The sequence below is a fragment of the Carassius auratus genome, chromosome 35, assembly GCF_003368295.1.
Source record: "Carassius auratus strain Wakin chromosome 35, ASM336829v1, whole genome shotgun sequence".
Lineage (NCBI taxonomy): Eukaryota > Metazoa > Chordata > Actinopteri > Cypriniformes > Cyprinidae > Carassius > Carassius auratus.
The window spans coordinates 11,159,656-11,183,658 of NC_039277.1; the positions used below are offsets into that span (position 1 = coordinate 11,159,656).

General features: G+C 38.2%; 4 protein-coding genes across 4 annotated transcripts in view; all 4 read right to left on the minus strand.

The window, feature by feature from the left end:
* Positions 1-3,563: 3,563 nt before the first annotated feature.
* Positions 3,564-6,377, minus strand: LOC113054379 (dehydrogenase/reductase SDR family member 13-like). The gene is made up of 5 exons (XM_026219902.1): positions 6,103-6,377; positions 5,845-5,963; positions 5,650-5,773; positions 5,178-5,504; positions 3,564-4,064 (listed from the first exon to the last, which is right to left on the minus strand). Exons 1-5 carry the CDS (start codon positions 6,227-6,229, stop codon positions 3,805-3,807), a joined length of 957 nt encoding a protein of 318 aa, XP_026075687.1. The 5' UTR covers positions 6,230-6,377; the 3' UTR covers positions 3,564-3,804.
* Positions 6,378-6,506: 129 nt separating this feature from the next.
* LOC113054380 (dehydrogenase/reductase SDR family member 13-like) lies at positions 6,507-11,425 on the minus strand. The gene is made up of 5 exons (XM_026219903.1): positions 11,037-11,425; positions 10,704-10,822; positions 7,877-8,000; positions 7,440-7,766; positions 6,507-7,355 (listed from the first exon to the last, which is right to left on the minus strand). The coding sequence occupies exons 1-5, from the start codon at positions 11,161-11,163 to the stop codon at positions 7,117-7,119; spliced, it is 936 nt and encodes a 311-aa protein (XP_026075688.1). The 5' UTR covers positions 11,164-11,425; the 3' UTR covers positions 6,507-7,116.
* Positions 11,426-11,566: 141 nt separating this feature from the next.
* On the minus strand, positions 11,567-18,879 carry LOC113054378 (PHD finger protein 12-like). Its single transcript, XM_026219901.1, has 15 exons — positions 18,432-18,879; positions 18,001-18,182; positions 16,565-16,637; positions 15,756-16,182; positions 15,547-15,667; positions 15,319-15,451; positions 15,016-15,180; positions 14,778-14,921; positions 14,111-14,690; positions 13,918-14,034; positions 13,253-13,396; positions 13,074-13,172; positions 12,917-12,999; positions 12,679-12,817; positions 11,567-12,490 (listed from the first exon to the last, which is right to left on the minus strand). The coding sequence occupies exons 1-15, from the start codon at positions 18,495-18,497 to the stop codon at positions 12,135-12,137; spliced, it is 2,829 nt and encodes a 942-aa protein (XP_026075686.1). The 5' UTR covers positions 18,498-18,879; the 3' UTR covers positions 11,567-12,134.
* A 2,408-nt stretch (positions 18,880-21,287) lies between these two features.
* Positions 21,288-24,003, minus strand: part of LOC113054382 (seizure protein 6-like) — a 32,529-nt gene continuing 29,813 nt past the window's right edge. Inside the window, exons 11-16 of the mRNA XM_026219904.1 lie at positions 23,660-23,854; positions 22,705-22,896; positions 22,342-22,536; positions 22,119-22,154; positions 21,896-22,004; positions 21,288-21,806 (exon numbers count right to left, since the gene is read on the minus strand). Of these exons, the coding sequence (XP_026075689.1) occupies positions 21,644-21,806; positions 21,896-22,004; positions 22,119-22,154; positions 22,342-22,536; positions 22,705-22,896; positions 23,660-23,854 (890 nt within the window). The 3' untranslated portion in view covers positions 21,288-21,643. The remainder of the gene's footprint in view (positions 21,807-21,895; positions 22,005-22,118; positions 22,155-22,341; positions 22,537-22,704; positions 22,897-23,659; positions 23,855-24,003) is intronic.

Consider the following 24,003-nt stretch of genomic DNA (forward strand, 5'->3'; position numbering starts at 1 on the left):
GTAGAATAAATTTAGCTAAAGTGACAGTTGACCAAATTTTGATCATTATCACTGCAGTTAGATGTAGAACGAGAGCTGGAGGATCTGAGGTCGAGTTACACTGCTTTTTATATTCCTATACGTATGTATTAATTATATAACCTAATTTCACAACTTACTAATAATTTTCACTAATTAGACTACTTTTCATTGAAATTAATACTTTTGTTTAGTAAGGATGCATTTAATTGATCAACGGAGACAGTAAGAATATTTATATTACAATATTATATTACTATTTCAAATATATGCTGTTCTTTCTATTCATCAAAGAATCCTGAAAAAACAGTTATGGTTTCCACAAAACAAATTAAGCTTTTTTTCAACATTTGATAATAATAAATGTTTCTTGACCAGCATATCAGCATATTTGTATGATTTCTGAAGGACCACGTGACACTGAATGATGCTCAGAATTCAGCTTTGCATCACAGGAATACATTTCTTTTTCTTTTTTTTTTATAATAAATACTACTTTAATAAATTATTTTTTAAATACATAAAAATGTAAAACGTTATTTTGAATAACATTTTTACTGTTTTAAATGTATTTTTATTTTAGATAAAGACGGTGAGCATAAGCAATACATATTTTTAAAAATATATATACATAAAACATTTTAAGATCTTTCAACTTTTGAACATTAATGTGTCTGTTTGTGTGTGTGTGTGTGTGTGTGTGTGCGTGCATTATAATTAGAAGTTTAACTATAATAGCATTATAATTAAAAGAAATTGCTAAATAATAACAAAATAATTAAAATATCTAGCTTTTTTTCATAATTTTTTTTTCACAATATAGATATTGTGTTTAAATTAAGTTATTTTAGAAACATTTTGTCTTTTTATATCTCTAATTTTCTATTGACCATTTAAATTATTGTTGGGGCATGTAAGGTTTGAAAACCCCTTAACTAGATGCCAATTATGATGTTGCCATTTATTGGTTAAGTTTATGTTTTTCAGGCTAGGAACAGAGCAGAGCAGGTAGTATATTGTGCCGGAGAAATACGGCAACTCCTGACTTCCAGCTCTCTATTGAGGATGCTCTAGTCTTTCTCCAGCATGGACACCAAAATCACACACCTCCAGCACTTTGGGAGAACAAGAGCCAGAAATAGACACACTCACCCAGAGGAGCCCGAACAGTCATGGCAGCGGTGAGACCACTGGTTATAGTATAATATATGGAATAATGCTAGTTTATAGTTTTTTACATTGCTAGTACTAAATGCTTAATATAATTTAACAAACAAAACGCTAAATTTTCTGCTCTGTTCCTCTTTTGCACAGCCATAAATCTGGCCAGGGCTCTGTATGCCTATGAGGCTCAGAGTCAGACAGAGGATGAATTGTCTTTCCCCAAAGGGAGCCATTAATTACATTCTCAGCAAACACAACCAAGAAGCTGATGGGTTCTGGGCTCTGGGAGGGCGAGTTCAGTGGCGCAGTGGGCATCTTTCCCGCAGTATTAATGGAGGATCTATACAGACCAGAGAGTGCAGGAACACACAAGAGCATGAATATGCAGGTCTATACACATAATGCTGGAGAACAATGGCCAAATTGAAAAAGTTTCTGTGTTCATGTTTACAGCAAGCCTGTGTTCAGTGCTAAAATATTTTCTGTAATAGCTGTTTCTTACCACCAGGTGTCTTTGTCAGCTCTGGATCAAACTGCTTGTCCACCCACAGTGTTTATATTCTGTAGCTGTCCCCACCTTAAATGGCTATCAGTAAGACACAGAGCACCACAGCAAACCATAAAGCTTTATAATAAAGCTCACATGATAACACTTTTAGTGATTTTTTCATCTCACTACCTGATTGTCTTTAAAATGTTGATTAATAAAAAGACACAATATTTGCATTTATTAATTGAACTTCTTTCAAATAAACTTTACATTTTTTCTAAAGAAAAAAACATATTTTGACTCAGCTTTTATTTGTATATTTTCAGTTTTCAATGTTTAGTAATTTTAAGTGCATTTATCGTTTCATTTTTTTCTAAAATATTTCTATTAAGATAGAAAATTATTTTTATTTAATTTCTGCTTTAGTTATTTTAGTACTTGAACTTTTACTTATTTTCAGTTAGATTTTCTGGACAAATTCAATGTTCTAATTTTTATTTGTCTTATTTATGTGCTTTTCTTCTTACATTTTCAACCTTATTTAAAGGTAAGAAAGCTATTTTTAATATTATGTTTTATGATAAAAAAAATAATTCAAAAAATGTTTTAGTTTTAGTTAACAATTGAAACACTGAGGCCTAGTGTTATTACATCTAACTAATCCTAAAACCATTAAGAAAAATGTGTTACTTGAAATAAAATAAACATTAACTGAAATAAAATATAAAACGGAAGGTGCACGGATTAATTCCTGTCAGATTTCATGTTGTTCGTAATGTTTGTACATAGGCTACCATGAAATCCTTTTCTGTTGAATCATTTCAGTCAACATACATTGTGAAATGGTTCACAATGAAATTGGATAAATGTAATTGTTCCATTTCTGTAACACCCTTAAACGGGTGGGTGGGGCCATTTTTAACTTTTGTGTGTTGCTTCTGGTGTTATTCGCTTCTAGTTGTTTTTTCTGTATAAATACATTTCACTCTGCTGCTGAAACCCCCAGGGCATCCAAGATCTAGGTGACTTTGTTTCTTCTGTACAAACCAAGATTTTTAAGTCAAACCATTGCAGTCTAACACTCTTATAAGGTGAGTGGATGGGAATCATGGCTAAAACATACAATAATAAAAAATAAATAAATGAAAAAAACACACAAACGAAAATTAAACCCTGCGGCTCGTGATGATACATTGATGTGTAAAGACAAGAAATGATTGGTCTGTGCAAAAGACTGAACAGTATTTATATAGTTTTTCTACCTGATTTTTACCACAATGACTGACCTGTACTTTCATAACTTATAAACACATTCTGCCTGATTGGGGCCTAAGTGGATTTTAGCTTTAGCATGAAGTCACAAACTCATTAAACCCTCTAACCTCATTAAGTTTATACAAATATTTGTTTCATTCTCTGTAGCAGAATGTGCTTTTAAGACACATGCTCTTGTACAAGTAAGCACGGGTCAAATACTTGTGGGCTTTACTTAGAGAACACTAAGATCACTTCGTGTTCTGCTAACTAGACCTAGACAAACCTGCTTGGGACATTTACAAGTAAAATAGCTTGTTTTTAAGGAGATTTTGCACTTGACCTCGATTAACATTCTATATTAAGTGACAACGTCATCATTTGAGATGTTCACGAATTAGTGCTGTCAATTTTTTAAGTAATAATAATAATAATAAACTTTAATCTCACAATTTAGATAAGCTTTCATATTAGATTATGACTTGTTGCAATATGTAACAAAAGGTAAGGTTGTCTGAATTTAATTTAATTGGGGATTGGGATGTGTGTCAAGAAACCTGACTATATTGCTCACATTTGCGTTAAGACATAATATAATTTAAGTTAACAGATTTCTTACAATAAAGAACCAACGAAGTTGACAGTGATTTCATTAGATACTTTAATACAGTAAAAAAAAAACTCACACCAGCATATAGCAGTTCATGTAAACACAAATAAAACACTCTAAACCTTGTAAAATAATTGTCCATCCATAAAAATAAAAAAATAATAATAAATGCCACAATCAGTTTCATCACTTCATACGTTTTCAGCCCTTTAGGGATAAAGTTCACAGATAGTCTCCAGCCACCAGAAATAAAACAGTTTCTCTGGTTTTATGAAAGGCCGCTCAGTCGTTCACTGACTTCCCAAAGCTTTTTGGCCACTGCGTCATCATTACCTTTGGCACTAACTTTCTCCACAGCGCAGCATGAGAAATGACGTCCACTGAAATGCTCGATTCCTTCCTGTACAGCACAATGCAGAGTCGTTTGGGCTCCAGTTTTTGGGTCCAGGAACAGCAGTCTAGCCACTGGCTCGATGAACACTTTCTGCCAGAGACTCACATGGCGGGAGAGCTCAGTCTTTACAACACCTGCAAAAGGGATCATACAATATTATGTATTTGTTTAACCCAACTGAACAACTGATTGGTGATTCAGCAGAGAATATTTAAGACAGAAGGCTTATCAAAAAACAGGAAATGGCTCTGAAAATTCCAGATGATTGATCTGGAATTCACATGCAAAACAAAACTATACACAAAAACTATGGGTCTCATTAACTCTTATTATTTATTCATCATGTCATTATAAATCATCTCATTATTGATCATTTAAAAAAATAAATAAAAATGAATTCCCACCAGGAATGTGGTATTGCATACCAGCAGTTGGTTGTAAACCTTCTGGTTTTATGAACAAATAAGTGTGTATTCATGATTAGTAAACAAAAAGATGTGAATGGCACTCAAGTGACAACTGATGCTGGTAGGTCACGTGATGGTGACAGATGTGGTACATCAGAATTTCATTTATACTACTAAGTTTCAAACCAAACGTAGTACCTACTAGACAGTATGAGCTTTCGGATGGAGCTTCTGTTAATATATGGTCATATTTAACATATGTTAAATATTGGCAACCAGTGGCAAATATGACTGTACTATATAAGTACAGTCATAGTACAGTCATATTTGTCACTGTTTGCCCATTTTTGAGAACGAAATCCAATTGTTAGAGGTTAGAGGGTGAAAGATATCCCCACACAGATTTCCCAGAGTTCCACGTTTATTGCAGATATGCCAAGTTGGCCAACAGAAAGCTGCTTGGTTTGAAAGTGACTGGTGTATGACTTGATAATTTACCTTTGTTTGACAGCTAAATATTGCCAAAATTTCATTATGACCTTTTCTTTTAATATCAAAAAATTTGGTTTTGAAACTATTTTTAATGTTAGTCAATTTCATAAATAACGACAAAGAAATGGAAAGTAACACACTGAAAACATTCATTCTTTAGTAAATGTGACATTCAACACTGTGACGTTTCAAACCTGTATGACTCTTTATTTGTGGAACGCAAAAAGAGGAATTTGAATGATGTGCAAACGAAGGAGAAAAAAAAATTCATATGGGTTTTGAATAACATTAGGGTAGGATTAAAAAAAACAGAATTTCAACTTTTTATTTCTTAAAAGTATAATTTACCTGGATGCACACTGTAGCAGGTGACATTCGTGCCCTTCAGTCTCTTGGCCAGTTCGTGAGTGAACAGGACATTACAGAGTTTGCTGTTGCAGTAGGCCTGGAAGAACTGCCAGCTGTATCGCCCTGACCCCAGGTCTTTGGTAGCTACAAGAGAATCGAAATCAATCTTGCCCCAGCGATAGGCCATGGAGGACAGAGTGATGATGCGAGCAGCAGGACTCTCCTTCAGACGGTCCAGGAGAAGACACGTGAGCAGGAAATGACCAAGATGGTTTACTCCAAACTCTATGCCAAAACCATCCTCGGTTCTTCCATCTGCCACAAGACCTAAACATGAAAAAACCTTTGAATACAGTGCCACATGTTCCCTGTAGTATTCAGATAGCGGTCAATCAAGTTGGCCTAACTTTTACCTATGTTTCCCACATTTGTTTAAATTCTGATTTGAAACCGTTTTGAGGATTTTGATTACCTGCATTGTTTATGAGCAGATCCAGTCTTGACTCAGATTTGAGGAAGTTCTTAGCAAAAGCTCGCACAGATTTGAGGCTTCCAAGATCAAGCTCCATGAACAGGATATCATTGCTTCCTGTGGCCTGAACAACAAACACTGCTTCAATAAACACTCATAACTCTTGAATCAGTGGTCAGAAGTGATGGTCCTCACCTTTTTGATGTCATTTATAGCTGCCTCTGCTCTCTTCTGGTTTCTGCAGGCCAGAATGACTCTTACTCCACGACCTGCCAGATCTAGAGCTGTGGCCTTACCGATACCAGTATTCCCGCCTGAAACATCAAACCAAACATCTCTCATGTCCAAAACTAAACACAGCGGCACAGCGGCACAGCGTCCCACGTCATATATAGAAGAGAATGCTACGTGTCATTTTCCAGAGGTGATTTGTATGTTTATCAAAAACCTCACCTGTAATAATTGCCGTTTTCCCGGTCATATCAGCGGTTCCTTTACATTTCGACTTCTTAAAGAGCGTCTCCACTAAGACGACATAAAGAGCTGCGACAAGCACACCAGCGATGATGAGATGGATCATGATTGTGACCTACTGTCGGAGTCTGCGGGCGGTTCTTATGTTCTCCACCCGGGCTGAGCCTGATAAACCGGTTCGAAGTTTTCCTCCATCACCTCACGAGCACTCAACGAAACCGGTTTGCTTGTGCTCAAGCTAACAATATAACGATCCAGGCCAACGACTGCTTTTTTATCTTAATATCTTGTCATGGTTGGTGAACTGAGTAGCGCTTTTTATACAACAAACCAGTTAAAGGTTCTTTCACAGTTAAAGAGTTTATTTATTATTTATTTTTACAAAAAAAAAAGGGAGACTAAATGCAGTTTTTGAGGGAAACGACTGAAAGTTGTTTGAGTGGGGATGACATCATCAAAGAACTAACACCCCAAGCTATTCTGAGTCTCATTATCATGGAGAAATTGAGTAACTGGGCCAACAATTTTGGCATTCCTTGACGTATTTTGACGCATGGAATCCACAGGTGAGAGTGCATGCTGTTCCTTTACTAAATCAAAGACATACTCTAACTGGGAGAGGTGACACATTCAACACACAGTAAAGGCCTAGGTATCCCCAGACACACCTAGTGAGTTACGTCTTTGCTCTGATATGACAAAGAAACATGATTTATGCAGAGGAAACCTGGTAAACTTCAGGAAGGGAAAACATTTCATATACACTGGTTTTTAACTGTTTTTTTAACATTCAAAATGTTATTTCTAATTAGAGATATTTGCACAAACACAATGTGTAAAACAATCAAAGAATGTTTTCATTATAAGAATATAATTTTTTGTTGTGGTCAGAGTATATTTTTCACTGGCTTTTTATAATATACAGAAACAGATTTATCCCACACAGTTGACCACAGGTGCCACTAAATACACTGCAAGTGCAACTCCATAATCTCACGCTAAACCAACCAGCCTCTCGCTGACTTCCCAAAGCTTTTTGGCTACTGCATCATCTCTGGCTTTAGCAGAAACATTCTGGACTGCACATTTAGAGAAGTAGCGTCCGCTCAGGGGTTCAATACCCTCTTGAAGTGCACAATAAAGAGACGTTTGAGCTCCAGATTCCACGTCTGCAAAGAAAAGCAGCAAAATCCATAGAACGATGTGGCGACAGATGTCCGTTTTGATGGCGCCTACAAAATAAATCAGAATTGATCACTTATGATGACCTACGATATTTTATCAAGTACTGCTTCTTACTGCTAACACAAACTGACCTGGATGAAGACTGTAGCAGGTGACATTTGTGCCTTTGAGTCTCTTGGCTAGTTCATGCGTAAAGAGGACATTGCAGAGTTTGCTGTGGCCGTACAACTTTAATAAGGCCAATGTGGAATTTCCTAAACCCAAATCTTGATGAGTGTTGATGCAGTCGAAATCAATTTCCCCCCCTGAATGGGAGATTGAAGAGACTGTCACAACTCTGCTGGGGCCGCACTCTTTTAACCTTTCCAGCAGCAGGATGGTTAACAGAAAGTGACCGAGGTGATTGACGCCAAAGATCCTTCCAAAGCCATCCTCAGTCTTGCCACCAACAAGAAGTCCTAAAAACACAGAAAAGAAACAATATAATGTTTTTAAACCTGTGGCTGATTTTCAGTTATCTTAAAACGTATCATTGCATAACATAAAATTGCATATATTTGATAGCTACCTGCATTGTTGATAAGAATGTCCAACCTGGATTCTTTCTTAAGAAAGTTTTCAGCGAAAGACCTCACAGATTTCAGACTGGCCAGATCCAAGTGCATATACAACACCTCTTTGTTTCCGGATTCCTGTGTGGCAGTCACATCGGTTCACTGATTTCACAACATTCCTAATTCATTCTGCTGACTTATCTAGCAGAATCATGGATTTGTTTAATACTGATATGACTGGAGTTTTATTTATTATTATTTATATAGTAATATTTTTCTTTCTTTTTTTTAGGGGCAAAGGTTTTTAATGGAGAAATATTAAGGTAAAAATTCCATTCGTTTTCTACAAAAAACCTTTAAGGCTACAAAAACATAAAGGCCTACAAATGAGCTTCGGCTGGTTTTGGTTGATGTTGTTTTTTTCTTTTCAGCAGTTTTCAACATTTTAATGTGCCTGCATGTGGGGGATTTCAATCAAGTGTTGAGAAATCATCATGATGGGCTCTATTTAATATCAAGCAAAAGACAGCAGACTTTAGACACATCTATGAAAATAACACAAGTATGCTGTTCGATCCTTTGAGGAAACCTGATGTAGGCTATACAGGTGCTGGTCATATAATTAGAATATCATCAAAAAGTTGATTTATTTCACTATTTTGATTTATTTCACTACTTTTAATTCCATTCAAAAAGTGAAACTTGTATATTATATTCATTTACTACACACAGAATGATATATTTCAAATGTATTTTTCTTTTAATTTTGATGATTATTAATGACAACTAAGGAAAATCCCAAATCTCAGAAAATTGGAATATTACTTAAGACCAATACAAAGAAAGGATTTTTAGAAATCTTGGCCACCTGAAAAGTATGAACATGAAAAGTATGAGCTGGTACAGCACTCAACACTTAGTTGGGGCTCCTTTTGCCTGAATTACTGCAGCAATGCGGAGTGGCATGGACTCGGTCAGTCTGTGGCACTGCTCAGGTGTTATGAGAGCCCAGGTTGCTCTGCTAGTGGCCTACAGCTCTTCTGCATTCTTGGGTCTGGCATATTGCATCTTACTCTTCACAATACCCCATAGATTTTCTATGGGGTTAAGGTCAGGCGAGTTTGCTGGACAATTAAGAACAGGGATACCATGGTCCTTAAACCAGGTACTGGAAGCTTTGGCACTATGTGCACTGTGCAGGTGCCAAGTCCTGTTAAAAAAAGAAATCTGCATCTCCATAAAGTTGGTCAGCAGCAGGAAGCATGACGTGCTCTAAAACTTCCTGGAATACGGCTGTGTTGACTTTGGACCTCAGAAAACAAAATGGACCAACATCAGCAGATGACATGGCACCCCAAACCATCACTGACTGTGGAAACTTTACACTGGACCTCAAGCAACGTGGATTGTGTGCCTCTCCTCTCTTCCTCCAGGCTCTGGGACCCTGATTTTCAAAGGAAATGCAAAATTTACTTTAAATCAGAGAACATAACTTTGGACCACTCGGCAGCAGTCCAGTCCTTTTTGAAGAGAGATGCTTCTGACGATGTCTGTTGTTCAAGAGTGGCTTGACACAAGGAATGCGACAGCTGAAACACATGTCTTGCATAAGTCTGTGTGTAGTGGTTCTTGAAGCACTGACTCCAGCTGCAGTCCACTCTTTGTGAATCTCCCCCACATTTTGAATGAGTTTTGTTTCACCATCCTCTCCAGGGTGTGGTTATCCCTATTGCTTGTACACCTTTTTCTACCACATCTTTTCCTTCCCTTCACATCTCTATTAATGTGCTTGGAATACAGAGCTCTGTGAACAGCCAGCCTCTTTTGCAATGACCTTTTGTGTCTTGCCCTCCTTTTGCAAGGTGTCAATGGTCGTCTTTTGGACAACTGTCAAGTCAGCAGTCTTCCCCATGATTCTGCAGCCTACAGAACTAAACTGAGAGACCTTAAAAGGCTTTGCAGGTGTTTTGAGTTAATTAGACGATTGGAGTGTGGCACCAGGTGTCTTCAATATTGAACCTTTTCACAATATTCTAATTTTCTGAGATAGTACTGGATTTGGAATTTTCCTTAATTGTCAGTTATAATCATCAAAATTAAAAGAAATAAACATTTGAAATATATCAGTCTATGTGTAATGAATTAATATAATATACAAGTTTCACTTTCTGAATGGAATTAGTGAGATAAATCAACTTTTAGATGATATTCTAATTATGACCAGTACCTGTATTGTCCGAAGCCCGTGATCTTTTTTGAAAATTCACTCATTTTATTACATCAAACGATATAGTTTTTAATTATTTAACTTTTTTAGTCTTCTGATACAATTATAAAATGTTGTTTTCGACCTTAAAACTGTATTAAACAGAATTCTAACCGTAACGCATTGTTTGCTTTTCTTCAGCGCGTTTTTAAAACGCCTGGTCACGTTAAAATAATTGTTTAAAATAGGCTATAAGTCAAATGAGACTCATTTCCATTTTTCTTTGGGTTTTTAAAACCTGCATTTATAGCTGATAATAGGTGGAACTGTCAATCGGTAACAAACCTTTATAAATCAGACAAAGCTAGTGACAATAACGTGATAAGAAGGTGTTTACTAAAAGCTATTGACGCTTTAAATGTTTAAAAGATAATATTTTTATTTTAGTGCTGCATGTTTGTATAATATAAGATACCAATCAAGTTAAACTATGAAACTTTTTTAAAACCAGTCATGTGAGATTTGGATGCAGCTCAGTGGCTCGCTCCACGAGCCTCCTAGCGGAACTTCATTTTTTTTATTTTATTAGAAACGGTGATTATCCTGAACAGTAAAGAAACAATGCTAGCTCTCACCCTCTGGATGTCTGTGACAGCAGCCTGAGCTCGCCTTTCATCCCTGCAGGCGAGAATCACACGAGCTCCTCTTTTTGCCAGATCCAGCGCGGTGGCTTTACCGATTCCCGTGTTTGCTCCTGCAGTTAAACCAACTCAAATGTCAATCGCATCTACTCAATGGCATAACACGATTGCCTGTGTGGACGAGATGTCCGTTTCGCGTTTGGATTGCTTACGAGAAGCGTAAAATGCGCAAAAACGTTTTAACATTATCAATAATGATCAAATTGGGACATGCCATGCGTGGCTGAAGAGAGTATCAAATACGCTGAATTGAAACTGAGCACATACCAGTCACGATCACTGTCCTCCCGTACAGCTTTGCTGTGCTCTTACATTTTGGCTGTTGCAACACCGTCACCCACATCAGCAGGTAAAACCCGACGAGTCCTCCGCAAATGAGCAGAACGGTAAACATGTTCAAACGATCAGAGCAAAAAACTGCTATGTTTACTTATCAAAGAGCAATTTCCTCCAGACTGGGAACAGGAAGACTTGCTGGAGCCAAACACGCCCTCGATGCCCTCCTCAGATTACAAAACCAAAAACAACCCTCAAAGCTATTATATTGAAGACTACAACACTGTTGCGCTGATTTAAAGCAATTTGTTACAGTAAGCTGCTGACAGGCCAGGCCTCTGTCGATGAAATTTTGAAACCATGTCCATGTTTCTATAGGGTGGTCGAAATTGTAAGATATTCTGATTTAAGCAGGGACCACTAGGAGTTTTTTCAAATATCGTTTTTGTCTGAAAGATTGAGACCAGTGAGTGAACCAGTAAGCATGATACATGAACACAGGCTGGTGGACTTCTAAAGCATGTTATTTAAAATCTGGTTTGTATTTACATAGTTTGAGACAAGAACCTGGTGAAAACTAATTGCAAAACCACAAGAAACAGGCACATAAAAGAACTGAACAGCAACAAAATAGTGCAGGACAGAAATACAAACTCTAGCACTTTTGCGCATTGAATCGTGTGGCTTTCTGGCTATTCACATGGATACATACATCTATGTACATGAGTCTCTTTGCAAGTCGTGCTAAAGAACCACCAGGTCTGACTGCTCCAGAGGACATACATAAATAAAAACATCAATTTTTATGAAAAAAAGAAAAGAAATGCATGTTTTTTATAAAAACTATTGTAACTGGCACAAAATAGAACATGTTTTGGAATTTTTTTTTTTTTACATGTCAAAATTGCTCACTGGTTCTGAGCATACAGGATGATCAAAGTTTCCCTTTAAAAATGCAAGTCTTGCCTTGAGACAAGAAAATGTGCAACCTGTCAAAAGAGTCTGAAATAACTAGATAAAAGGTCACCTCATGCAAGTGTATAAACATTTAGGAAACCGTTTAAACTGTACAAGTTGATGCTTGAGGGGTTAAGTTACAAGGTTGTTTTGAAGTGAAGGAGGCATTGCCTTGTTTAGCTGCTCCCCCTGTTGGCCAGCTGTGGGAGTGAGGCTGCAGGTGTTGAACTCCTCTTTAAGTGACTTGTTGGCGAACTCCGTGATACTGAATATAAACTGCAAGCAGCCCAGTTTGATGTGGCTTCCATGATGGAGGAGCGCAGTGCCTTCCCATCCAGCACCACTGCCTCCAATATAACTGGAGCTGCTGTTTTTACAGTTACAGGGAGTGATGGGAGCATCTTGGGACTCGCAGCTCATAACTCCATCCTCTGTTGTTGCAGCGATGCCCACTGAAGACTCCTCCTGCTCCTTTTTCCTGCAGCGTCCTACAAATGCACTTTAGTTAATACTGATGCTTACTGTGCGATGCTTTTAAAGTTGTCATGAAATGGAAATCACCCTATACATTTTCTTAATGCATGTTATTGAATTTATTGTAAATGATTAATTTGTGCATTTTTCTTTTTCCCCCACAATTTTTAAAATCACTGGAACTTGAAGAGGAGTAACTCACGGATTATATTTTGCACTTTGGCGAGCAGGTTGTTGGACGGACTCTGGCTCATCTTCTCAGAGAAGTCACAGGAATATAATACGTTGTCAACAGTCGTCCCGTGTTCGCTGTAGTTCAGCAGTTCATACTGCTTTGTATTCTGGAGGAGGAGAGAACAAATGCATGTAAATGTAAATCACTCAAAAGAGATGACACCACCTTTGTTCGTAAAGCATGTTATATGTTTAAAAATGCATACCTCATCATAAAATATACAGGCATGTTTCCCTGAAACATAGTTACAATGCCCGTAGTTTTTAAGGCACACATCCATATCAGCACCTGCAATGAGAACACATAGTTGTACTGAACTTTCTAGGATGAGGCATTTCCTGCAGCCACCTGATAATAATGACCTGTTCCGATGTACAGACTCCTGTAGCACATGTTTACAGCCGTCCCCTTTCCTGAGGCCGAACAGAATGAAGCTCTCGCCTGCACTTCCTTGTTTTGGGCTGAAATGGAAACATCAAGAGTTCATTCGCTGACAGGTACACAAACTTCAAAAGAGCATAATGAACAATGAATCTCATACCTTCACTGGGTTTCCTGTGAGTGGGTGACACAGATAAAGGAGAACTGCTCTGAACAGGAGAGGCTTTCGACTTGAAGAGCTGCTGAATCCGCTGCCAAGCTAAGAGCTTGATAAATTTCTCATCTAATGAGCCAAGCTCAACTTCTGCAAAATAAACCAGGTTTCAAGAAGTTAACAAAATGCTAGCATCTTTTGAAGTCTTTTATTTAAAATGGTTTACGTAATAGTAATCCTAATCCTAAAAGTAGTAATTATTATTTTATTATCAAATTGATATATAACAGTTTATATCCAAATCATGGATGCTTACAAAAGAAGCACTGGAGATTTTAAATAAATAAATACTGCATTATTTCCCCCCCAAATAATGCAGATGAAATCTATTAATGTATGCAAGTTCGGTATGAAATTCTGTGAAAAAGCAGACTGCTTTGTGGCAGCTTTATGTATAGCTATTAACTGTAATTAGGACAGTGAATTTCTTTCACTTAACTGTAGAGAGTGCCAAATTTGCAAAAATACACAAACATAAATTGAGTTGCTTTAATGCACAATTTAGAACTGGGAAGGATTTTGAAATCTTAAAGTTATAATATCTTTTCAACTGAACTTGAATAGCAAAACAGAAAGATTACAAGATTCCACCGAAACACACTCAAACCCACCTCCGCTGCCCTGCATGAGGTCTTTTATTCGTCCGGACAGCTCCAGCATGTTAGGTTCTGTGTAAGAGAAGACTTCACCACTGCCTGCAATCACAGGATGCGAGGCAGCATTCCCATCTGAAAGAGAAAGTAACCAATCAATATTTTTAAAGTGTGGCTGGATAATAATCAAACTACAGAAGTAGGCATTTACCACTGGATCTCTGATCTTTTGACTCGGTATCTGTGATGATTTTCTGTGGTTTAACAGCATGTGCTCCTGAACACGCAGTAGAGGCCAAAAGTTTTGCTGCTGCTGCTGCATCCAAAGCTAATGCAGTTTTCCCATGGTCACATGATGGGGTGCTGGGCTTAGATTTGACACAAGCAGGTGGAGGTACCTCGATGCTATTACAGGACTTTAAGCTGGCATTCTCAGTCTTGATTACCGTTTCAGTGTTGGTATGGTTGGGTAGATTGGGCATGTGTAAACGGGGTATATCATGGTCAGTGGTGTTTTCTTGAGTTCTATCAGGACCCTGCATTCCATTGGACTGAACCAATCGGTCTACAGGGCCATTTGTGGTCTTACAGTTCTGACACAGTCCATCAGTACATGAGCTACAGGAACCTTTTGGAGCAATGTTCTGGTTGCCTGTTGAGGTGGCACTCTGGCAAGAGTCTCTGAGTTTTAGATCAGTCTTTTCTGTGTGCTCCGAATCCCAAGGAGATGTTTGTCTGTTCCATAAATGCCTCATAATGCTGCACTGCAGCGAGATGACATCTTTGAGCCACTACACCAAAGCATAAACAGAATAAAAACACTGGTTCAGAAACAAAACTGAATACAAAAGCAGAGCAATTTGGCTGCGTATACACACCTGACACTGTTCGTCTTCACTGGCTAAGTGCTGTGGGGTAAAAGATTCTGAGAGGCTGGAGCAGATCAGCTCTCCTTCACGGACTCCTGCCGGGGCCATCAGAGCAGGTGGGTTCTGGTACTGTGACTTTATGGCATCTGGAACCTGCGATTAACCAAAAAATATTTCCAATAAGTGTCAACATTTCAAGTGTCTTATCACTCATATCATACAGTGAGTTTAAAAGAAGACAGATAACCTTCAGAGTCTTTCTGCTGTTTGCATGAGCCGACCCCTGAGTAGGGGGGTGCTGCTGATGTATCTGCTGCAGGAAGTCAAGTTTGACAGCATGTTGAGAAATGCGATCCTGAAACTGGTCAAATAACTGGCAACGGTTGCTGAGGGTCAAGGTTCTCTGGTTCAGCTGAGAGGAAATGAGGAAAATTAATGAGTGGCATGTTTGTAAGGGTGTTTTCGGGGTGTTTTTCAATTTGGCATATGAAAATTTCACAATTAAAAAGATATACAAGTTTTGATTTTTGTTTTACAAAAGCTTCCTTACTATCAGGTCCTGGATGTGGTTGGGACACATCCACCTGCCTGTAGGAAAGGCAGTGAGAGGCGGGTCCAAACAGTCCATGTGAAACAAGAGAGGGCAATAGTCGCACTGGATCAGTGGAGCCAATCGGCAGGTCCTGAGAGAAAAAAAAACAGCAACTATGAATGTATAATATCTTAAAAGGGAGCTTATTAAAAAAATAACAAATCATTTGTATATAAAAGCTTGTACCTGCTGCATGTGTAGCACACTTTCACTGGCAGTGGAACCAGTCCACAATGGTCCAACTCATGTTGTGGGCGTTTAACATTCTTGCCTGAAAACTCATCTTTTCGTCTCCTTTTGCTGGTGCCTTAGATGATGAAAACAGATGTTTCATTTCTTAGGATAACATATGATCTGTTCACACAATTTTACAGTGAGATCATAATGTCCTGTACCTGGAAATGCGGTTGTGCAAGTGAGGTCAGTTGGAAGCTGGAACTGCGTAGGGTTCCTTTGCATGGCAGCGGCAATTAGGAGGTCAAATGGTCTCTTGAGGGTGGTTTTGATATTTGAGATTTCAGGCTCAGAACCCTGGGCCTCGTCCTCCACGTCCAGGAGGTCTTCCTCCATGTCATTCTGCTCAGATGGTGTGGGCGTGTCTGTGGAAGAAGTGTTAGAGTTGGGGGTTGTGGGGCGGCTGCTTGGTCGTCTCTCCAGGAGCCGTACCTGAGCGACGGCGGCCCGAAGCCCTGTGCTACCCAACCCCATGGAAGGATCCGGACATAACGTCCCACATTCCTGCTCAGGAGTTGGAGAAGGCATTTGCCTCCCCAGCTGCGGCTCCAACAGACCGTTAATTTGCTCCTTCTTCTGTTCCCTTTTCTATAAAGAGGGGGAAAAAATAAAATAAAAATCACAAACCAATATTTGAAACTTTGTTTTTTATTGCAAACCGCTGACAATCAACAAAAATGTTGAAGAACTAAAGTATAAGGAATTTTCAAACATAGTAAATATATGATTATCAGACATGTGATCAGCTAAGGACAAAAAAAAAAAGAAAAAAGAAGGAAAACTTGTTTTACACCAATTATGACTATACAATAGCAACAACAGTATAACAATAATATTTTATTAAATTATACAAATATAAATGTTATTATTAGTACAATGATTTGAATGTAAAATAAAAGATGTCTTTAATAATTTCACAGAACAAAAGTACAAAACTAATATTTGTGTCCATAACTGACAGGACACCAACCTTCTTGCGAACGGTACAGCGATGACACATCCAGTCGCCAGGGGGCAGCATTTCTCTACTCAATGGCGGGTTACTGAGGAAATGTAAACAAAGTCAGAGGTAAAACTACAGGCTTCATTTAGCACAGGGCAAACATACACAGTTGTAGTATGCACAGCCATTCAATACTACAATGAATGATAACGGGTCAGCAGACCAGCTTTATACTTCAGCCTTTAGTAAAAATACAAACAAACATGATACTATAACTTTGGCAGCTTCTCAAACCAGACCCACATGTTATGCAAGACATGTTTTAAAAGAGGCAATTTTGAATAACCTATCTATACCCAGCCAGCATAGAGAAGGTAAATCAATACCTCACTCTGAAAGAAAGGAGCTTCTGTTTTCTATTGCATTGCACATGCGCAAACAGATCTACGTCCAAACATTTCTGTTCTACTGATGGTTTCAAATAAATCTGTAAGGAAGCTTAAAAGCACCAGACTCTATAAATGCAAAATGACCTTGACATGTTAATGTAGTTTCTTGTTGCGGCACAACTGATCAAACCCAGAAACTCTGGAACTAAGAGACTACACGGATGAAGTGTGGCAGATTTCCAGTGGCCCGTGGGCCACGTAGCACCAGCTGCATGTGTTTCTCCTCACACTAATGGAATCATTTCACATCCCAAACAGACACAATAAACAATGAGAAAATAAGGAGGGAATTGAAATTCAATCATCCTCCACTGCAGCTGACCAACTACAGCATGAAATGAGTTTAAAGTCATAATAAAACAGAAATGGCATCGGATAACACCACTGTGACATACGTCCAAGGGCAACAGGGTACCATTAAAAAAAAAAAGTATGGCAGGGACTTGATTCCATGCATCAGTTGTTGATTGAATTTTGAGATGTGGACATTGCACTCAAAAATAGAAGCAGATGAGCGTTAAAGCATGCAAGAATAAAGTTTAGGAGGACTAATTGATTGAAAAAGCCCTGCATAAGAAAAATGTGAAACATGCATGGATGAATTGTTCACAATAAAATTTATAACATGCATTTAGAAAACTGATATTGTGAATTTTCATTTAATTCTGACATTAATAAGTGAAGCCAATCACAGATCTTCAGCAGACAAATTGACTCAAATGATAAAGGAAAATCCATCTCAAACTCTCCATAATGGAGATTGTGTGGTTGTGGCCTTCAGATCTCCATTGTTAATGATCATTTACCAGCTCCCTGCTAGAGCTTTTCCACGCTCATGCAAGAAACATCAGACAGCATATAAATAAACCCCAACATGCATGATGTTCCATCAAGAGATGCAATTATAAACATCAGCCAAATCTGATGGACATCTAGTTGATACGCATGTGCACCGACTAAACCGACATGACAGCATTGGGCTCAATTTTGTTCCAGTTCCAGCATCACACACACCAGCACTGTAGATGGAAGGCAGCGGGGCAGTGATCACAACACAGCAGGTCCCCTCCTTCCCGGCAGCTGTCACAGGTTTCATGATTGCTGGCCCTGCCGGCTCTCCTGGTGCTCCTGTCTGGTTTCCTGGCCTTCTTCTCTCCATCTTCAGACTTGGGTGGCGCCAGCAGTGTCTGGATTTGCTGCAGGAGGGATGCGAGAGAGATTCAGAAACTCATTAGTGAAACATCTGCACGCTTCTTACATCACATCAGCCGCTCCAGCCATTGTTGGGCTGAGACCGTGAACTCGCGCGCGCCCCCGTTTGAAAGGAGCCTATGGAATGGATGACATTAGCGAGCAAGAGCGGGTTAGCGGCTAACGTTACTTTAAGAATGTTATCCGGTCAGTGAAGAGCGGTATAAAGGAGTCTATGAGTGTGTTTGACTTACCTCCATCAGCCCGCCGGAGGTATCCAGATCGTACACGATCGTCGGGTTCTCCATTTGCCCCCACATCAACACCAGCCCCAACTAGTTCCGTTTCCCTCAGCCACTACACCCCGACTCGTGTCAGATGAATAGCGTCTGACCTCCAAAACATCCGTAGAATTCCCGCCCGTGTCTGATGTGGTTCCGCGCGGGCTCTCCGTTAATCGAGCAGGCGCGCGGAGGCCTCTATTCCCGGTGCTGTGCGAGATTCCGGCCCGGTAAGAGAAGGAATAATAAACACAGATAAATAACCACTAAATCCATGTTGCAAAGACGTCAAACATCAAGCACCCCGAAGAACAACTCCCCCGAGGAACTGGCAGCGGCGAAAACCAGACGTTTTTCTCCCAGTGAAAGAACGACTTAACGGCGGAGCGTCTCTGTTGTGATGAAGGAACGCTCGCGTGAACTGACGCACAAACCTGTGTGCGCATGCGTCGCCCCGTCAGTAGCTATAGGAATCCAATTCATTTAGAGAATCGGTTCGCTTCAGTTAACCGGTTCAGTAGAATCAATTCAGTGATTTGCCATAGTTGATGTTTATGTTCTATTTAATATTTATACAGCTGTATAAAAATAACATTTTTAAATAATATTTATACCATACACATTTTAATTACTGCTTTTAATGACTTTACATCGATTAAAGTTTCAATTAACATTCCACACCTCACAATTTTACATCCAAAGTTTTCTCCACGGAATAAAGAAAGTCATATATTTGAAATGAACACGAGGGTGAGTAAATGATGACATATATTTAACTTTTAAGTAAAGTATCTATTGTTAACAATCTAGTGATTTACAAACGCTTTGCGAATCGGTTCGAATGAATCTTTATAAAGAGTCGGTTCAAAACAATAATTCTTTCGCGGTCGGGCATCACTACCCGTCAACAGTGGAGCCATCTTGCGCTTTTCCTCTGTTTATAAAAACCTCTCTGTCGATGCAGTCATTGTGGGAACCGACAGTTTGTGTGTGAGGAACTTGTTTAATACAATATCCCATGACGTTTCGACAGCAGATGCCATTATCCGTTTTGTTTACGTATTCGAGCCTCTTTTTATTGTGAGGGAAAATTCAAGCTTCTGATTGGTCCGTTTCGTCGCCGGCGTGACATGAACCAATGCGAGAAACGGAAGAACTGAATCAAATTCCTTTTGATGGTTTTGGAATGGGGTAGTGTTAAAATCAACATATCACCAGTAAGCACTGAAATGATTATTATTTAATTTATTAAACTAGATATTAAATATTTAGAATACATTATAATAGAATAGATTCTATTGAAAAGCAAAATATGTTTGTTTTATTATAATAAATATAGCACATTTGAGAGATAAAAAAATGTGATGCTGTTCAATAAATAGCTGCAGTCTTGTTCAAAGAAAAACTTCCACAGCTACACACTATATTGCATAATAAACACACAACACAACACCATAATGTAGTTTTTGACCATTTATTTACAAAGTTATCTGCAAATAAGCACCCATGCAGCCAGTGAGTTCAACTCGAGACTTTCAGCCACTCTCCCAACTCTTTTGCTGCATGTGGGTGAAAACAGCTTCCACCTCTGTTGTTTTCCAGTGTGAAATAAAGAATCCAGTGCATTCTGATATAGTCTAGCCTCAAGGTGTGAGCCTTTGGGGCTTTAAAAAAAGGTACAACACAAACCTCAGGCTCTGACATGCTACAGAAATAACACTCTATTGTCCACCGTCATTTATGTGCTGGCAGAGGTCTTAGAGAAAATACATTTACAGGAACCCAGCAGGAAAAAGAGCATAGGTGCCAAAAGAAAGACAGATGAATTTTACATACACACCTCGCATTGCCTTGCATCCTGAAAAGATAAACAAATCAGATTTCAGGACAGTGCAGTACAGTAGTTTGCTTTGTCCTATCATTCAATACAGCTGGTTATCCAAGTTGTAGGCTACTTGAAACAAAAAAATTCAAAAGTTCAAATGTTTTGGGTCAGTAAGATTTTTTTTAAATATTTTTGAAAGAAGTTACTTATGCACACCATGAGACTGCATTTATTTGATCAAAAATACAGAAAAACTGTCAAATGTAATTGCAGTTAAACTGCTTACTTTTTAAATATATTAGTAATATAAATATAATTTATTTCTGTGATGTTTTCAGCAGCGTTACACAATCCTTCAGAAAGCATTCTTCTAATATGCAATAATCTGTTTTTTTGGTTACTTTTTTGTGGAATCTGTATGCATTTATCACCTTTCAAATAAAAAATAAATCCACATTTTAAGTTTATGAATGTATAATGTGCAAGAAAGTTCAAGAGCTTCTTTAGCATTTCTTGTCATCTGAATAAAAAAAAGGAAACTTATGAAAGCATGAAACAAATGATCAATCGAACAAACAACTTGAAACACAGTAATGACTGAAAGTGAGTGTCATGAAAAAATCCAGTCAAATAAAGCTATTATAAATAAACATACATTTTTGTGATCATTCAAATGGAATTTAGACAGAACCTTTCACATTCAGTAGATAACGGTGAATGACATACACAAATTGAAACACACACACACACACACACACACACACACACACACACACGTTTGTTTTTGGGAACAGTGGGGACATCCCATAGGCGTAATGGTTTTTATACTGTAGAAACTGTATATTCTATCGCCATTCACCAACCATACCCCTAAACCTAACCCTCACAGGAAACTTTGTGCATTTTTAACTTTCTCAAAAAAACTCATTCTGTATGATTTAAAAGCGTTTTGAAAAATGGGGACCCTCTCCTTGTAATACCTGTGTCATACCCATGTCATTATACAGAGTTGTGTCCTGATATGTCACAAAAACATGCCCACACCCACACACACAGACACACATCTTCTGAGTTCTAGATATTTCTGACCCACAGCCTCGAGCCTAAATGGATTTTACATCTAAAATAAATGTTTTAATAAGGGACACAGAATCTTTCCTCCAGACATATTCTTTCTAGCACGTTAATGTGTGTTACAAACAGACAGCAGCATTTTCAACCTTTGCTTATTTTTAAATATTGTTAAAAAACTTAAGAGTTGGCTAATGCAACACTAGGCTCATTCAGTTATAAAGTTTTTTGAAATATCCAGTTCAGAGTCATAGATGATATGTCGAAATGACAGAACGGCAAGCATTGATCAGGACAAGACGATGGTGTTGTGAGAGCCCACGTCTCTGAGGTTCACGGCATCCATACTTACTCCTGTCTCATAAACAGGGTTGTCAAATGCAGATTCTTCTGTCATGTTGTCATACGGCGGCAATGATGATCCAGGGAGCTGAAAAGACTTACTTTGAGCTCTGCAGAGACAAACAAGACAACATTATCAGTGAAAAACTAACCCTAAAACAATAAGCACAGTGTATTTTTCCCTGCCCTTGAAACTTACATTGAGATGCAGAGGAAGATGACCAAGAGGAGCATCAGCACCGCCACTACAGGAATCAGAACTGCGATAGCGATGTTGACGTCCTCTGCATCAAACTCTGAATCAACAGCTGTCATGTGGACATTTTACGGAACATAAAAAAATAATAATAATACAATAATGAATGAGGATGTTTAATTGTTTAGTGATCGAAACATTTAGATAATACAAAACATTGTGTCACCGTTCAATCTGTGTTCCTCATTGTTTCTTGTGGAAGCTGAAAAACACCAATGACAACGAATGAAATACCCCTGAATCATTGAACAGTGTTTTAAATCTCATGTAAGATGTAAGCCACTTACACTAAAGGAGATTATGTTAATAATTATTGTCTATTCTTGTTTTTTTGAACATTTTATTTAAACAATTATTTAAATATTTAACGTTAGGAGTGCAGTTTGTACCTCTGCACATAGGGGGCGCTCCGCTCCATTGAGAGGGATGTCCAGGGAGGCAGTGGATATTGGGTTCACCCTGAAGCACATAACCTGCTCGGCAGGTGAAGCTCAGAGTCTCTCCTGCCTGGAAGAACAGTTTCTCTGAACTTTGGATGGCCGAGGAGGGGGCACCAGGGTTACTGCAGGGTTCATATCTTTCAGCTAAAGAAAAACGCAGAGATTTCAGTCTGTTGGAATGCACTAAGTACTGGGACGCAGTAATTCTGAAGTCCACTAGATGGCAGTACAGTGTAAGATTTAGGTTTGCATTTCTTGGAATGCTGAAAAATTAATATCAACAATACAACAGCACAGACGTTTCCCACTTACGGACACATTTGGGCAGTCTTTCACTCCACTTTGGGTCTGCAGTATCTCTGCTGTAGCAAGTGAGCACTCCTGGGCCAAAAAGTGAGTATCCTTTGTTGCAAATGTACTCCACGGACGATCCCACAGTGAAACGAGAGCTGGTCACCAGTCTCTGACTGTTTTCCACTAGTCCTGGATCCTCACATGACATAACTAGGCAAAAAATAAAATAAAAAAATAACACTTGCAACATTTACCAATACTTCAAAATAAATAATTATGATTTAAGAAAGTAAATAAGAAATCAAATTAGAGAAGCAAAATTATACCGGAACTTATTTTTTTGCGCAGAACATTTTTATTGCATAAAATGTTTTTGTGGGGTTAAAACCTATCTTTAATCATTATCTTTAAAATAACTGTATATATTGTTTAATAATAATAATAATAATAATAATAATAATAATAATAATGTTTTATAATCTATCAAGTATTTATTATAAATATGAAAATACAATTGTATCATTAATGAAAAAATGTAAATGTATTATATTTATATTATATTATGTAAATTACTTAATAATAAGGCATTTGGTTTTGGCTTATACGCTGTGGTGCACATCTTCCTGTTGAGAAAAGTTTATTGAGAATTCAAATATAATATAAATTTAATATAATAGGATTCCTCTTCAAGAACAAAATCAGTTTGATTATTGTCAAATATTCTCAAATCAATTAATTGCCATTGCTAAACCCAGGCAAGTGCCTGCCAGTTAATGCTTCTGAAAACTTACTTTCAGATTTCACTGCATCTTTCATGATAGGGAGGATATTGTTTGTAGTAACCTCAATTCACCAGTAGGTGGCATTAAGTTTAAAGCTATGTAGTCATTATCACCATGTTAATTAAGTTTTCTTAATTTGTCTCAAGCACTAATGATCTGGTGTGACCTTTAAGTGTGATGTTAGTTCTTACTTTTCTCACAGATCGGGACGTCTCCGCTCCAAGTCAGATCCCACTGGCACATCAGGATCTCTGAGCCCTGCAGACGGAAGCCTGGGTAACACTGGTAGGTAATAACGGTGCCATGGGTCAGGTCGGGATGAGATGTGCTCTTCCAGCCATTAGGGATTTCTGGCAGCTCTGCACATGTGTCGTTACGTGGCACTTCTAGTATTTGGATGATGGAAGGAAAAAAGATGCATGGGGTCTTTTCTGTTTTTACCATTAAGTTTTGAATGTAAATGAGGCTGCTGTGAGAAAACAGTTGCCCATTACAGACTTTGGCAGTGATAGGCACTGACAAGCAGGCTGGCACC